Below are 16,858 nucleotides of genomic sequence, written 5' to 3' on the forward strand. Positions count from 1 at the left end.
ACAAAACAGAGATATGAAACTCTAAAGCAAAATGTTTAGGGATCTGAAATGTTTTGCTTTTAAGACTAATATCAGTATTACTGTTGTGCATATTGAGCCAGTCACTCTCAGCCCTAGCCTACCTCACAGGGGTCTTGTGGGGGGATTAAATGAGGAGGGGGAGAACCATGATGCAAGCCACCTCGAGTTCCTTGGAGAAAAGGTGGGATATAAATGCAGTGCTGATGCATTTATTACATGGAGAATTGGGAGAGCAGGGTTTCGCAGACCCATTGTCTCTGCAACCTATGAATGTGAAGTTTTTACGAGTTTTAATAGCCCGACAAGAACAACAGCTTTAAAAGAGGAAAAAACCGTCAAAGGCGGTAAATGTGTGCAACAAAAGAAAATGCTGACTGGGGAAACGTGCCTCTGTGACAGCGAGGTCGAGGAGGGCGGACCTGAGGGAAGGAGCGCATCCTTCACGCACGAGTAGTTTCGCGCTTAACATCTCAAGAGGAGCCGGCACAAAGCTCTCGCCTCTATTGGCCACCCTTCCCACCAATTGGCGCTCTCCTCCCTTCCCATTGGCTCGTCGTTCAGCCCGGCTTGCGCTCACATACATACACACAGCAGTCATGCGCTTCTTTAATTTGGGGGAAGGCGGCGGGGCGCACCACGAACGAACCCGCCCCCCTTTCGCGGCCGTAATAAGAGTTACTGGATGAGGACGGAGCGCGCAAGCGGAGTCTCGCTCGCCTTCCCTGCAACACGCGCCTCAGGCCTCCTTCCCTGTCCCGTAAGCCGAGCGAAGCTCTCCTCCTCCCACTGTGGCTCGTGTGCGCAAGGCAAGCGGCCGCCGGCCGGCTCGGTGGCTTTCGCCTCTCCCCCCCCCGCTCCCCTATCGCATGCGCGCTCTCCGATTGGACGGTTGTTTTTCCTTCCCCTCCCTACTCCAGCTCGTCGCCCCGCTTGTACTCACCTGATTGGCTGCCGCGCACGCGCGGGCTCCGCGCCCCCCTCCCCCCGTCCCCCTCAGGGGTAGGGGTTGGAGTAGCTCCTGGCCGAGGCCCGGCAGTCGCTTGGCATCCCTCGAGGGATTCGCAGCTGGCCGTGGCCGTTGAGCGTCGTCGCGATGGAGCTGCCCCGCTTACTGTGGCCGTGGTAGTGCTACTGTGGCCGTGGGAATATGGCCGCGCCGCTGCCCGCGGCTGCCGCCTGGCTCCTGGCCGGGCCGGGGGGAGGCGGCGAGAGGGAGACGCGGGTCGCGCTGCGGTCGCCGCTGCTGCTGCCGCTGCTGCTGGGCATCCTCCTCAGCCGCTGCCTGGGAGAGCAGCCGCCGCGCGCCGCCTCCGCCTCAGCCGCCGCCGCAGCCTCCTTACTGCCCGGCGCCTCCGACTCTGAGGAGACGGTGATCATCGGGCTGAGGCTAGAGGACACGAACGACGTGTCGTTCATGGAGAAGGGCGTGCTGCGAGTGAGCGAGAGGAGCCGGGTCAAGCTGCGGGTCTACGGGCAGAACATCAACAACGAGACCTGGTCCCGCATCGCCTTCACCGAGCATGTCCGGTGGAGGGATGGCGATGGCAGGCGGCCGCCGGCGGAGCAAGAGGACGGCCCGGCCCCCGTGGGCTCTACCTCCCCGGCCCCGCAACGCTGCGGCATCCGCACCTCGGACATCATCATCCGGCCGCACATCACCCTCAACCGCCGCACGTCGGGGGTCATCGAGATCGACATCAAGCCGTTGCGAAAAACGGAGAAGAGCAAGTGCTATTACCTGTGCACCTCCGTGTCCTCCCCGGCTATCCTGGGGGGGCCAGGGAGCTCGGCTGGGGGCAGCGGTGGGGGAGGGAGCATCATTGGCCCCGATGGGGGCCCGTGGACCGAGACCACCTGGATCTACCATGATGGTGAGGATACCAGGATGATCGTGGGAGAGGAGAAGAAATTCTTGTTGCCCTTCTGGCTTCAGGTGATCTTCATCTCCCTCTTACTGTGCCTCTCGGGCATGTTCAGTGGACTCAACCTGGGACTTATGGCCCTCGACCCTATGGAGTTGCGTATTGTGCAGAACTGTGGGACAGAAAAAGAGAAGAATTACGCTAAGCGTATTGAGCCTGTGCGCCGCCAGGGGAATTACTTGCTCTGCTCCCTGCTTCTGGGCAATGTGTTGGTCAACACCACTCTGACCATCCTGCTCGATGATATTGCTGGTTCTGGACTGGTGGCCGTGGTGGCATCCACTATCGGTATCGTCATCTTCGGTGAGATTGTGCCGCAAGCTATTTGTTCCCGGCACGGCCTTGCTGTAGGCGCCAACACCATCTTCCTCACCAAGTTTTTCATGATGATGACCTTCCCGGCCTCTTACCCAGTCAGCAAGCTTCTAGACTGTGTCTTAGGGCAGGAGATAGGTACTGTCTACAACCGTGAGAAACTACTTGAAATGTTGAGGGTTACTGACCCCTACAATGACCTAGTTAAGGAGGAGCTGAATATAATTCAGGGGGCGCTGGAACTGCGCACAAAGACAGTGGAGGATGTAATGACTCCACTACGGGACTGCTTCATGATTACTGCTGAGGCTGTGCTCGATTTCAATACTATGTCTGAAATCATGGAAAGTGGTTATACCCGTATACCTGTATTCGAAGGGGAACGCTCCAACATTGTGGACCTCCTTTTTGTCAAGGACTTGGCCTTTGTGGATCCTGATGACTGCACTCCGCTCAAGACCATAACCCGTTTCTATAACCACCCGCTGCACTTTGTCTTCAATGACACCAAGCTTGACGCCATGCTTGAGGAATTCAAAAAAGGTGGGATGGTGGTGGTTGGTGATGGGAGTGGGGAAGATGAATGCAAAGAGGAGCTTTAAGGGCTGGAATTTTGTTTATTTTTATTTTTTAAAGAAATGAGAACAGAGATTCTTGGGATGCTGAATATTACTCAAAACAAATTTGATGCTTGCATGGTGCAATTGTAGAGTAGCAAACAGTTTCTTCCGCCCTCACTTCTCCCCTGGTAATAATAGGGTTTCATCTACTGCCCTATTCATTTTTGAGTCTGCACACTTTGTTGAGTATTATTATATTACTAAAGAGGTGATTTAACATTTTTTCAGCAGACAATGTGTATATGATATGGAATCCTTGCTCCCTCCTCTATGCATCGTTCTTATTTACCTTGTTACATATGGTATATTTTATGTGTCCACACTTGGTTTTTTTATATGTACATCTCACTTTTCTGAAAAAAGTGTTTCTCATGACACAAACGTAGTTTTATGGGCCAAAGTCACGTGTTTGTGTAAAAGAGCATGTACAAATATGTAAGCACAAGATGATGGATCACAAGATTTGTAGCAGTGTTCTTGGCTTACCATTCATGGTTTGTCTGAGAGAGACCTATGACGAGTTCATATTTGCTCTGGGTACTGTGGCAGCAGGAGAATCTGGGAAGGAGTGAAGCAGCTGTGATTTTTTTTGGTGAGTAGCTGCATGGTTGCACATTCATGCTTAGCCATGGTTGGCTTAGTATTACGTGCAAACTGAGCCTTTGAATAACTCTAAAACTGAGTTCTGTGTTTAAAGCTAAGCGAAGTATTATTTATAGATAGTTAAGAATTAATTCTGAACTAAAGTTGTCATATGTTGCAAGATTCTTACCTGGAAGACATTTGTGTGGGAATCAATATAAAGGCTGGATGAAGATTATAACATGTGGTCTGGATTGGTGCTTTTCACTCCTTATACACATACTGAGAAGCTGCAATTGGTTGTGTTCTCCCACTTTCACACCCTGCGAATTTGGAGTAAAAACGTGTACAATAAGGTTACATTATGATCAATGTGTAGGTTTTCCATTAGGTCTTGCACAGAAGTGTCTTTTGTATGATAATTCTCCCATAACGTGAAGTGGTCCTTCAGTGAAGGCTACACTATAAAATATTATTGGTATTTACAGTCACTCTGTGTTTCCTACTACTGGTACATACATGGTAAGTGCTGACTCTAATCATGAACACTTAATGGGCAGCTTGGACCATATGAGTTCTATGATTTCTGAATTCTGCAATATAGCTCCTTTAGTCTTACGATGATTAGAAAAAACACTTAGAAAACTCTCTTGCTCTAATTATCTGTTTCTCAAGTTCAATAAGCAAGGGCACAAAGGCTTATCTTTGATGATTACCCATCAGTTGTGGAACTCCTCACTGCAGACTTAACCAAGCATGAGCACCATTTGGAAAAACTGTACGACCCACCTGTTTGAGCTGGTCTTTAGCATCAGATATATTGGGAAGGTATAGCAAAAGATGCACATTGTTCTGTTTCATTCATTCATTCATTTTTTGTTAAGCACCCTGAGTCTTCAAGTTGGAGCAGTCTAGAAATCTAAAGAAACAAATTATTGATTAAAAGTCCACAGATCAAATTTAGTGACCTGTGGCCCAGTGGACCATCTTTAAGAATGGCATTTGCTATACAGCTGGGCAAACAGGTTACTGCTAGTGTTAACCTTTTCTCAAGGTAATTCCTGCACTGTGACTGAACTTTTGCACTCAGTTTCTGATTGGTAGACAGTAAACTCTGCTATCTTGCAAGGCTTGCAGGAGAGGTTAATAATAATAAAGGTTTCTATGCTTGAAGCAACAGAAAGAGCAGGCAAGTAGTAGGTCCCTTGTGTGAAGATTGAGAAATGCTATTGAGTGACAGAGAAGATGGAACCACTCAACACCTACTTTGCTTCTGTCTCCATCTAAAAGTAAAGCAGTGCCCAACCTGGTGATAACGGAATAAAGGATGCAAGGGAGGAAGCTGAAGCCCAAGATAGGAAAAGAGGTGGTAAGGGAACACCTGGTTATTTTAAATGAATTCACATCTCCAGGGTCAGATGAGCTGCTCCCAAGGTACTAAAGGAATTTGTGGGTGTAATCTCAGAGCCTCTATCTATAATCTCTTGAGAATTTTTGGAGAACAAGTGAGGTCCCTGCGGACTGGAGATGGGCAAATGTTGTCCCCATCTTCTAAAAGGGAGAAAAAAGAAGGCCCAGGTAACTACTGACCTGTGAGCTCGACATCGATACTGGGAAAGGTCCTAGAACAGATATTGAAACAGCCTGAGAGCACTTAGAAAAGGATGCTGTGATTACTAAAACCCAGCATGGTTTTCTCAAAAACAAGTCATGCAGACAAATCTTATTTTTTTTATAGAGTTGCAAATTTGTTGGATCAGGAGAATGCTGTGAACATAGCTTATCTTGATTTCAGTAAGGCTTTTGACAAAGTCTCCCATGATAATTTTGAACAGAAACTGGTAAAATGTGGACTGGACAAGATAACTGTTAGGTGATTTTGTAGCTGGTTGACTGACCGAACCCAAAGAGTGCTCACTAACGGTTCCTTATCATCCTGGAAAAAAGTGACAAGAGGGGTGCTACAGAGTTCTGTCCTGGGCCTGTTGTTGTTTAACATATTTATAAACCACTTGAATGAAGGTATTGAGGGGATGCTCATACAATTTGCAGATGACACCAAACTGGGAGGGTAGGCAGTGCTGCTGAAGACAGAATTAGGATTCTAGATAACCTTAACAGATTGGCAAACTGGGCCCAAACTACCGAAATGAAATTCAAAAGGGACAAATGTAAGGTTCTGCACTTAGACAGGAAGAACCAGCTGCATAAATATAATATGGGGGGCACCTGGCTTGCCAGTAGTACACGTGAAAAGGATCTACGGGTCTTAGTGGACCACTACCTGAACATGAGTCAACAGCAGCAAAAAAGATGATCAAGGGCACCAAGCCTTATGAGGAACGGTTGAAGGAACTCTGTATCATGAGCCCAGTAAAGAGGAGACTGAGAGAAGATATGGTAGCCATTTTCAAATATCTAAGAGGCTGCCACATGGATGATGGAGCACGCTTTTTTTCTCCTCCAGAGGCTAGGACCCAAATCAATGGATTTGAGTTATGAGAAAGGAGATTCTGAAAGAACTTTCTGACAGTAAGAGCTATTCAGCAGTAGAACAGACTTCCTTGGTGGGCTCTCCTTCCTTGGAGGTTTTAAAGCAGAGTTTGGATGGCCATCTGTCTTGTATGATGTAGCTGAGATGTCTTCATTTCATTTTCACTTCATTTCAGGCTAGATGACCCTCAGAGACCCTTCCAACTCTACAATTCTATGATTCTATCTAATCAGCACACTTAACATTTTGTTCTAAGCTTTAGTTTTTCCATTTAATAGTAACCCATGTTTGAGTTGACTATAACTTCTGAAATATTTTGATTCACACAAATTAATGAGAGACTTTAATGGTTAAATATTCTCTTAACCGTTTACATGCCTGCTGTATCTTTATGTATTTTAGGTAACCATTTTCTAAAGAAGGTGAAAATGAAAAGGTAACCTAGGATGTTTTATGGTCACCTGAATTATAACTTCTGAGCAGTATATTTGGGCAGATTGAGTGATAAATTATGAATTCTGAAGCTATTTCTTTTTACTATGGCTTTCCCATTTTTATAGCAAAAGCTTCCATTTCTACAATGTCACTAAAAGCAACAAGAACAAGAGGACTATGATGGAAAAACCCAAAATGGAATAATTTAAAATGTAACTAAAGCAAATGCTTGTTTTCCAGCCCTGTTGTAGTAGATGCTTTTAGGCTGCAATCCTTTATCAATTTACCTGAGAGTATGGCCAGCAACAATAAAACTGTTAGCACATTTGCAAAGCTAAACAAGGTCTGATATGGTTTCAGACTGGATGGGGGAACCACCTGTTGAGATACCTTCATTGCAGGGGATTGGACTAGGTAACCCTTGAGGTACCTTCCAACTCTACAATTCTATGATTTTATGAACTCAATAGCTTATTCCCAACTAGCCATGCATAAAATCACAGGGTTATAGGAATGTAAGCCACGTTGAACACTGCATGACTGATTTCTGAGTAAAAAAGTATAGGATTGCTTTTAGTGGTAGTGTAGAAGTGAAATACGGTCATACCTTGGAAGTCAAACGGAATCCATTCTGGAAGTCCGTTTGACTTCCAAAACGTTTGGAAACCAAAGTACAGCTTCTGATTGGCTGCAGGAAGCTACTGCAGCCAATCGGAAGCTGCAGAAGCCCTGTTGGACGTTTCACTTCCAAAAATAGTTCACAAAATGGAACAGTCACTTTGCGGCGTTCAGGAGCCCAAACGTTCAAGAACTAAGCCGTTCGAAAACCAAGGTACCACTGTATGTTGCTATGAAAATGCTGGTACTATATTAAAGGTTTCTTTGTAGTAATCTGCAAGCCTGTCTAAATAATTATTTGTACACATTTGTTTCGATTGGAGATGGGAACCTTCCTTGATCTGATCTGGTGTGTGTGAGAGAGAACTACTCTGAAAAGCTGTAGTAAGGGCCTTATTCCATTGTAAAAGCCTTCTTGAATCTGGTAGGTTAGTAGTGTGGTATTGTATGGAGGGAGCCCATGCCAAAATTGTTTAGGATATGATTTAAGTCATATTGTTTCCACATAACTTCCAGACCTTTTATGGGAACCATAGATGTTCCTGGTTATTGCACCAAAATGTACTTGGACTTGTGTATTAACATACCTCATTTTTGCTATTGTATCTGTATTATAAGCAACTGTACTTCTTCATTAGTGATGCCTTATTAGCTTTGAGCTAGTTGGTTGAGCAATAGTTCTCTGATATATAATATGTTTGTAAAATAGCAAATTCCCTTTACTATTTTATCCCAACTTGCTAATAAGGTATCATGATTCCCACCCCCCCCAACAGTAGAAATATGCTGATGTCTATACTTTCCCCCACTTCAAATTATTTGAGGAATACAGAGTGTTGGGCTGGCCCTACAGGGTAGATTTTGGAAATGATGAAAGGGCACATTTTGATTTTGATCAGACTGGAAAGTTTAATCAGACTGCAAGTTTAACATTCAGTGCTTCAAAGATTAATAATAAGAGCCATTTAAAGTACATTAAAAACTGATTGACATTTAGAGTTGCTGAGTATGTGACCCTGACTAGTTTGGAAAGATGAATTACTGTCTTTGTACTTTAAAGCCTGAGGCTGTGGTGTTGCTTTAACTCTAATAATTTGACTGTAACTTAATGTATTTTCATGGTAGCAGCTAAAATGTCACAAAAGCCCTGCATTGCACATCCTGTCCATTTAGTCTATCCACTACCCAGAAGCTCCATGCATTGCCCATTGAAAGCCTTTCTCGCCCTCTCCCTGGTTTTGAACCCTTAACAGAGATAGGAAACAGAGAATCATAGAATTGTAGAGTTGGAAGGGATCCCAAGGGTCATCTAGTCCAACTTCAATGCGTCTTTCAAAACTTTTCTCTGCTGGGTTTTGTTTCCCCTCTCTAATTCTATGTGATGCTCTGGCAGAGGTGCAGAAAATGATCCTTCAGAAACGATAAAATAAAGACCATTGCCTTGGTTTGAACTTCTTTTTTGTTGTGACTTCTAGAGGAAGAACTGTGGACATGGGTTATTAGGTTATTAGCACCCTGTAACACCATACATAATGCGGCCATAGGACTAAGTTCTGTGTAAATAGCTTAGTTTTATCTCTAGAAAGAAGCTAGGTGTGTTCATTTGCAAAAAGCTGAGCAACTTGGCTTCAGGTTGACAGCATGGAGTGCATAAAAGCTTTGGTTTGGAAAGAAACTTGTGGGCAGTTCTTTGCTTGCCTCTCTTCCAATTGACAAGTGTGTTTTTAATGATCCTGTTTGCTTGAGCCTTGGCTAACACCGCTGGCATTCCTTCTTGTCGTTTTTCTTCACTGGCTGTTCTCAGCATGTATGATCCTAAATCCAAAGCCTTCTATTTCTAGCTTACTGCAAGAATTCAGCTTGAAATGCCTTGTGTTGTGACACTAATATTGTAAAGCTGGCACACTTAGCACAGACCGTTCATTGTACAGCAGCTTTCCCAGTGCCCTTTACAGCCCTACAGTTCAGGAGTTTCTGTGAGTTATTCCTTATCTGCTACAATAGTAGACCTGGAGAAGTTGAGTTTTGCTTCTTGTTCTTTTTAAAATCTTTCTGTTTGCTACTGTATTACACTACAAGCTTGCTGAGTTTGAATTAATAACCTGTTTCACAGAAAATGTGCCTGCATCATTCTGCTTTTGTGATCATTTGAGTGCACTAAAGTTTGCTTTCCTTTGGGCTCTGCTCAGATCTGGTCAGAGCAGTTTCAAGACTTAAATGTTTATAAAGTTGTGTGATGGCAGAGAATGTTAGTTAGTGTAGATTACTGACATTCCCATGTCTGTGTTTTGTCTAAGGTGTTGGCCTTTGAAGAAATGGTACCTGTTGGTTGCTCAGAAAATGTGCTTTCATTGGATGTAACTATTATTGGATGGGTTCCCTGTTTCTCAGTTTTTTCATGTAGGAGAAGTGAGTTTCTTGATCCTCCTGTGCCTCTGTTAATCTTGGAGTTCAGCTATGGAAACTATTTAAATTCATCTGTTTCTTATTTTGCTGTGTGTTAGTTATTGCAAACTGTGTTCTTGTTTACACATTTAATTTATTCTCTGTCTTTGTGTTGTGGTTTCTGCATGGTGAGGTGCATTCATCTTAATCAAACCAAGTTTTCCATTTTGTAATTTATCTGTTTCATGAACAAGAAAGCATACCAATTGTTTCAACAGCCAGTTAGCATTTTGCTTTGTAAATAGAGCCTTGCCCATTAGCATGATCTAAAACCTTTTGTTATGCTGTGTGCTTACCTTTTATACTTCAAAATAGCAGAGCAATTCTTCTGGTTCTGGAGAAAGTGGTGTAGTTGCGGGAGCCACCAATTCCAAACCCCTGCTGACTCTTTTGGCTTAAAAAAAAAGATTCTTTCTCATTGATCCCAGTGGAAAGAAGCATTAGTATGCCAGTTTCAGGCTGGTGTGTACTTTTTCTCCATTCTTGGGGAGCTTTGAGAGAGGGCTTTGGGCCTAACATGCCTTTGGTATGCCTCATTTAACCCTTTACAGTTATTGTGAGGAGCTTCCAGGCTATTGGTTTAATCTGGCCTGACATGGCTTCCAATATGGCCTGTGAGACCATTTTCTTCCAAACCCATGTCCACTTGTCCCACACTTGATGTCATATGTGCTGCCAAATGTGGAGCTGATAAGAATGGAGTAACAACGGGACAACTGTTGAAGCACCAATGGCAGAAGAAAACAAGCTGTGAAGATTCTGCAGCTACAAGAGGAGCCCCCTGGGAGTGAACTTCTTACTTTTCCAGCAAAGGGGAAGAACCACAGCATTCTGTTGTCCCTGGGATGCCTTCTAATGGACTGTAGGATTGCTTCCTTAGTGACCAGGGAGATAATTATGAAATTAATTAGTTCAGTTCTCTCTCTAGCTATGCAAATACACTAAATAAGATCACTTACATGAAGACAGACTTTGATGTACATACTGCATTTTGGGCAAAATATTTCAAACATTTCATAAGCAAAGACAGAGTAGCTGTACACAGTAGTATTTCTCTATGACACAGAATATAAATGTCCATGCTGTTTGGTTGATATGGTCACTTTTTAAAAAAATGGCTACAAAAATATACTCTACTCTAGTTTATGATTTGTAGCTATTGTGTCTTGGACCTTGAAACCTGCATATCCCTAAGCTTTAATTTGGTGTGTTTTGATTTTTTTGGGGGGGGCGGTCATAATTCATTTTTAAGAAACTATAAATAAAGGTTGTATCTAAGTCCTGCTCAGAGTATACCCATTGAAATTAATGGATTTCAGTTAGTTATACTTATTAATTCCAGTGAGTCTACCCTATGAATAATGCTGGATGCAGCGCATAGATTCTTGCATGGATGCTTGTATAAAATGTGGGATCAATTTTTAACCAAGTTATTTTTAGACATGTTCTATTTAGAGTCACTTACAAAAATTTTAAAAAGCTTTTTAAAAATCAGATTCAAATGTATATACCCAGTCTTGCTACATAGTATTATTTCAATATCTGCATACATTCTTCTTGATTATGAAGTGGTCTTGGACAAATTAATCTTCACCCTCACCTAGCCCTGGTTTGCGATATGAAATAAATATATACTGTAACCTACTTGAAGTAAGGCAGCATAAAGAAATCTTCCAGAACTTATTGGCCAAAGCTGTCTAGCAAATTTGAAGCTGAATTCTCCATACCTGAATCTAATATTCTTTTTGCTTCACCATATTGATCCTTTTCCTAGTTTGGAAGGCTTCCCTGGTAACCTTGATAGATTTTTTTCTCAATGGTCTTTGCAATCTACTAAGTTCTTCTGGCTTCAGATATGATAGATGCTGTCAGTATCCTACTGGGCCACTTGCTATTGACATATAAAGCCCTGAGCAGCTTGGGACCAGGTTAGCTCTGGGAATGCCTTGCTTTGTATACCCCTGCCAGTTGCTTTGGTCCTTATGAGGCACTCTTGGTGGTGCTGTTTGCTTCTGAGGTTTGTCTTATGTATACCAAAGTAAGAGCCTTTAGTGTGGTGGCATCTGCTCCTTTGGAAAGTGTTCCCAGGGAACATCAGGCAGGCATCTACAGTGCTGGAGTGGTATTCAACTAAATAGTTACACTACTGCCACAACTTTTAGCTGTGCAACATAACTTACTCTCTCTTTTTTCTGTGTCCCTTCTAAAACAGCTCTAGAGGGTTGAGGAATTTGTAAAACAATCATATAAATAATCATATTTTACATAATCAGTAAAATATTGTAAACATAACCATAAACATTAATATCATCAAAAGAGATTTACCGTTCACTACTCATAACGATCAAGTTGCTGTAAAAATATTCACAGCAATTTGTTTTTACAGCAACTTGTTATACGTAATGAATATTTTACTTTTGACCACATCACTTGGGCATATTGGCTAAGAGACCAGATTCATGTGACTAATTATTTGGTACTTCTTTAAACCACTGAGGAAGACCTCTGTGGTTTTGATATATATTGTTTATCACAGGTTTGTTGGCCTGTTACTCGTATGGATAGATAATTTTAGTCCATTTTAGTTTTAAAATGCCTACATTTATTTCTTCTTAAGATTTGAGTAATATATGTTCATACAATTTCTACTTGTGTCCTTGCCCTTGTAGTTTATGCTTTGCCTTGAATTTATTCTCCTTTGTTTTGGTTTGTGCATAGGCAGCTATATTTCCACAAACAATCAGGAGCCTTAAACAGATGCTATGCTGCTAGTGCAGTGACTCTTTCAAAAGATGACAGAGAAATTATGTCAAGGATGCCACTAAATGAATTACCGGTACTTTTCACTTTAGCCCTGTCAGGCCTAGCCATAACAAGTAATATTTTGTCTTGTTTTGCCTTGTAGTCTAATAAATGAGAAATGTCCAGTTTCTGCCATATAAGCAATTTCCTCTCCCTCACTTCCCCAACAGCATTTAGTCTCATGATATAATTTGATAGTTTACCAGACCTATAGAGAAGAATATTAATAAACCTCTTCTGAAGATTTGAGAGCTCTATAAAAGGATTTATTGAAACTGAAGTATTTTAACATTAATAAGCGGTTCCCCTGTGTTGAGATTGAGAAGCAGGTATAACTTTGTTTTATTGGGAAAAGCACATGGTCTAGAGACTTGGAAATTATTCTTCTAATCTAAGCTGCTGTGTAGTTTCTGCCAAGGTTGGTGTAATTCTATGTTCTCTCTTGGCTGTAGCAATGCAGTAAATGCTTTCTGATACAGTCATACCTCGTGTTACATCCACTTCATGTTACGTTCTTTCAGGTTACATCCCACGGTGACCCAGAAGTACCAGAAAGGGTTACTTCCGGGTTTTGCCGCTTGCACATGCACAGAGGCGCAAAATGACGTCATACACATGCGCAGAAGTGGCAAATCGCAACCTGCGTGTGCGCAGATGTGCCGCTGCGGGTTGTGCTCTTTTCATGTTGCGAACGGGCCTCCGGAATGCATCCCATTCGCAACCAGAGGTACCACTGTACTTTGTCTCCAGTCTTTCTCTTTGTGCAACCACCCTTAATGTCTGCTGGTTGCCACAGTTCATAGAATGGAGATGTGGGTTGCTCTTAAATTGTACTCGGTGGCATGGGGTGAGTGCTGGAGAGCAAAAATTAGACATCCTCCCTCTGTTTCCATCAGAAGAATGAAAACTAAATAATTTGAATAGCCTACTTGTAATTGGGATTCAGATAATACATTTAAATATATTTAAAGTATCTGTACAAAATGGAAGCAAAACTTAACACAAATAATAACATCTTTAATTATTGTAAACATTCATTTGTTAAAACCACCACACCACCTCACTGTTAACTTCTGATGGAATACACATCACGGGAAAATAGAGGCTGGAAAACACATTTAAATGACATCTTCCCATCAGAGCCTTTGCGCTTCCCCTTTTCTCCCTTCAGAGGTTGGATTTCCATATGACATAGCATCATTTGTAACTTGGAACTTTGAAGGAGCTTAGGTGAAATTGGGCCCAAAAAGTGCCCACTCCTTTTGTGAGGCCATTAGTCTCAAATTATAGTGCGGTTACAATTTTAGAGATTTTTGGGGAAAGGAGGGATTCTTATACTTTTTGAATGGGGCTTACCATGATAGATATGACATGGCAGAATGTTGCAAGCAGCCTTCTTTTTAACTGGGGTTTTTGTTTTTTAAAAAAGCTTTGCCACTGCTTCAAGGCAGTGGTGGAACTGGAACAAGTAGTATCCTGGCAGTGTTCCTCTTTGAAAATGGCCTGCTGGGAACAGCACTACAAACACAAACCCCTGTGTTGTGAAATGTAACAATCTACAAAAAATGCAAATGCAACACTCTGGCTAATAACTGTTAGTGAATATATAATTGGTTATGATGTCATTCAAAATAAACGAATAAGCCACTTTAAAATGATGTATATATCATACAACACATTTCACAAAATATACGAGTAACTACAAGTTGTTAATATGTATCAAAGTCAAACAAAGAATCAAACAAATCAGTGAATAGTGAGGAACGCTAAGCTGTCTCTCAAAGGAAGACGTCTCTCCAAAGTCTCAAAAGGACAGTATATCCGGAATAGTTCAACTGTTTCGGAATAAAGTCTTCATCAGTGAATAATTATCAATGAAATATACACACTAGTAGGGATCATGCTAGTGGATCAGTGCTCACTGGTCAGGGATGATAGGTGTTGTAGTCCAAAGCACCTGGAGGTCACTGGGTTGTAGGAAGCTGACTTACAGGAATGCAAGTTAAATCTTTGGTAGAAAGTTATAGCCATAAGGATGCATTCAAAACAATTGGTATTTAAATGCATTTTTAGCAACCGGAACAAAATAGATTGATTCATAGCATTGTGTAATTTAAGCTGAAATTGAGACCCTGGAATGCTTGGTCCATTAATATATAAGCTTAACAAAAATAGTGCTTTGATGGGTATTTCCAAAGCAGTGTTGCAATTCTTGGTCTACAACCTGCTGATTAAACTTTTAATTTTGAGTCTCTCCCAGTTCCACTAATTGAGCTCATAAAACTAGCCCTTGACACTGGAGGACTGCAGTGCTGTGAACCATGCCATGTCTAGTGAGCATGACCTGGCACACACACAGTGATTTGACAAGGTCCCAAACTGCAGCCTGCCAGCTACAAACAGTAGCGTAAATGCTAAACACTAATGAGCTGCAGATACCAGTACATGGCTAATGGCCTCAGATCAGCTGGCCACTGCAGCCTAGCTACTGTCAAGGTCATCTGACCAGCTCAGGTGCATTTGGTGGTGTGTGTTTTATTATTGTGATGCTGTTTAAAGGGGTGTGGAATGTTGCTGTGAATTGCAATTTCTCCTTTAACTTTGAGAGGGAACACTTCAGCTCTGAGATAAAATGGTAAGTCAAATTCTTGCAGTATGAATACAAGAATAAATATCTTGTTCTGTATGGGAATTATAGCTAACCTACTCAGTGTATGGGGCAGTTTGTTCAGCTGAGTTGTTGATTGTTTGTAGGTAAATCGAAAGAAAAAAGGAATGAAAAGGCCATAGCCTGAGAGGGGGGAAATTGTTTTGCTGAATAAATTTGCCTAAAAAATAATGAATGGTCATGAACACTGAGATTAGATAGTTTGTTAGCTTAATTTTGGTTTGTTTCTATGTGTAAACTCAGTCTTTCATATTAACCTTATTGTGTATTACAATCTGTCTTAAGGCAGTGTTAAAATGATAAAACAATAAAAGCACAGTACTATTAATAAATTACAAGTGATAACCCAAAGGACACCATTTAAATAATAACATTAAGCACCAGAAAATGCTTGAGTGAACAGGTATGTTTTTAACATAGATTTAACACAGTTTGTGTTGTGTGCACCCTGAATTGCATCTCAAGGTGAGCCAATAGGGTAGTGGTTAAAGTAAGTGTTAGACTAGGGTCTAGTAAAACTGGTAGGAACCTCTAAACCAGGCACCCCCAACCTTCAGCCCTCCAGATGTTTTGGACTACAATTCCCATCATCCCTGACCACTGGTCCTGTTAGCTAGGGATCATGGGAGTTGTAGGCCAAAACATCAGGAGGGCCACAGGTTGAGGATTCCTGCTTTAAACAGTCCTGAAGCTCCTTGGTGACCTTGGACTTATACTGTCTCTCAGGATAATGTAAGGATAATGTGGTGGTAGACCATGTGTACTATGCTTAGTTATTGGCACAAAGTGGGATAAAAGTGGGATAAAGATGTAATAGTATTCATAGCTTTTTCTACCATATTTCATACTACGAAGGTGGCAATCGTTTGTAGATTTTATAGCGTTCATTTTTGTTGCAGAGGAATAAGATACTTTGTCGTTGTAAACCACAAAACTACTGACACTTCACTTGTTGTTGGATACTGTGATTCTATTTTTTGTTTCCTTGCTATAGTGATGAGAAGTGCTCATACACCCCCTATAGCTACACATGGGTTTGGATTTGATATCCCGCTTTATCACTACCCAAAGGAGTCTCAAAGTGGCTAACATTCTCCTTTCCCTTCCTCCCCCACAACAAACACTCTGTGAGGTGAGTGGGGCTGAGAGACTTCAAAGAAGTGTGACTGGCCCAAGGTCACCCAGCAGCTGCATGTGGAGGAGCGGAGACGCGAACCCGGTTCCCCAGATTACGAGACTACCGCTCTTAACCACTACACCACACTGGCACCACACATGAACACCTGTTACCTATTTAAAAGATAATAGCGTATCCATTACATACATCTTTTTGCCCTTTTGTTCTTTGTGGCATGGCACCAACATGGCAACCCAGTGACATCACAGAATGCCTGTTTTGTGGAAACTGTTAGTATCAGGCCACTTTGGCTGTTAAGGGCAAACAATGAACAGAGTAGCAGTTGATGAGTACCAGCAGATCTTTGAAATCACAGCAGAAATGTTTGCCTCAGGTTACCTGCACATTGCAAAATTCAATAATGCCACCTTTGTTCATACCCCTTGGACCTGCCATTTCTACAAGGTATCTGATTGTATCATGGCCATTTGATGCCAGTATACAGCCTCATGTTATCTAGCACTATGCTTTCCAGGGTATAGAGCAGGTGGAATGTGGTAATGATGTTAAAAGACTATATGTGTGGTCATAGGCATGCCGTTTGGCACTGACTATCCAAAAGGTTAATCTTGCAAGTTCCATAATGGAATGCATAACATATGGTTGTATAGGAATTCTTATGTATGGATGGAGGAATTGTTTAAGGGTGGGTAGATGGAAGGAAGGAAAATTGCTCCCAGCGTGCTCAATTTTCTGAAAGCCCAATGTATTTGAAACAAATGAGCGTGTACAGAGTAGGACAGGTATGGTAGATAGTCA

General features: G+C 42.2%; 1 protein-coding gene across 7 annotated transcripts in view; it reads left to right on the forward strand.

The window, feature by feature from the left end:
• The first annotated feature begins 632 nt into the window (after positions 1-632).
• The window catches only part of CNNM2 (cyclin and CBS domain divalent metal cation transport mediator 2), a 123,635-nt gene continuing 107,409 nt past the window's right edge, over positions 633-16,858 (forward strand). For 2 of the 7 annotated variants that reach the window (XR_013393183.1, XR_013393182.1), the window contains exon 1: positions 633-2,801. Coding sequence is in view for 5 of the 7 variants with exons in the window: in XM_028730401.2 (XP_028586234.2) it covers positions 1,169-2,801 (1,633 nt within the window). In the remaining 2 variants the exon portion in view is untranslated. The remainder of the gene's footprint in view (positions 2,802-16,858) is intronic. The other 5 variants (XM_028730401.2, XM_028730400.2, XM_028730396.2 and 2 more) reach the window with 3 other exon arrangements.

The sequence above is a fragment of the Podarcis muralis genome, chromosome 6 (assembly GCF_964188315.1).
Source record: "Podarcis muralis chromosome 6, rPodMur119.hap1.1, whole genome shotgun sequence".
Classification (NCBI taxonomy): Eukaryota; Metazoa; Chordata; class Lepidosauria; order Squamata; family Lacertidae; genus Podarcis; species Podarcis muralis.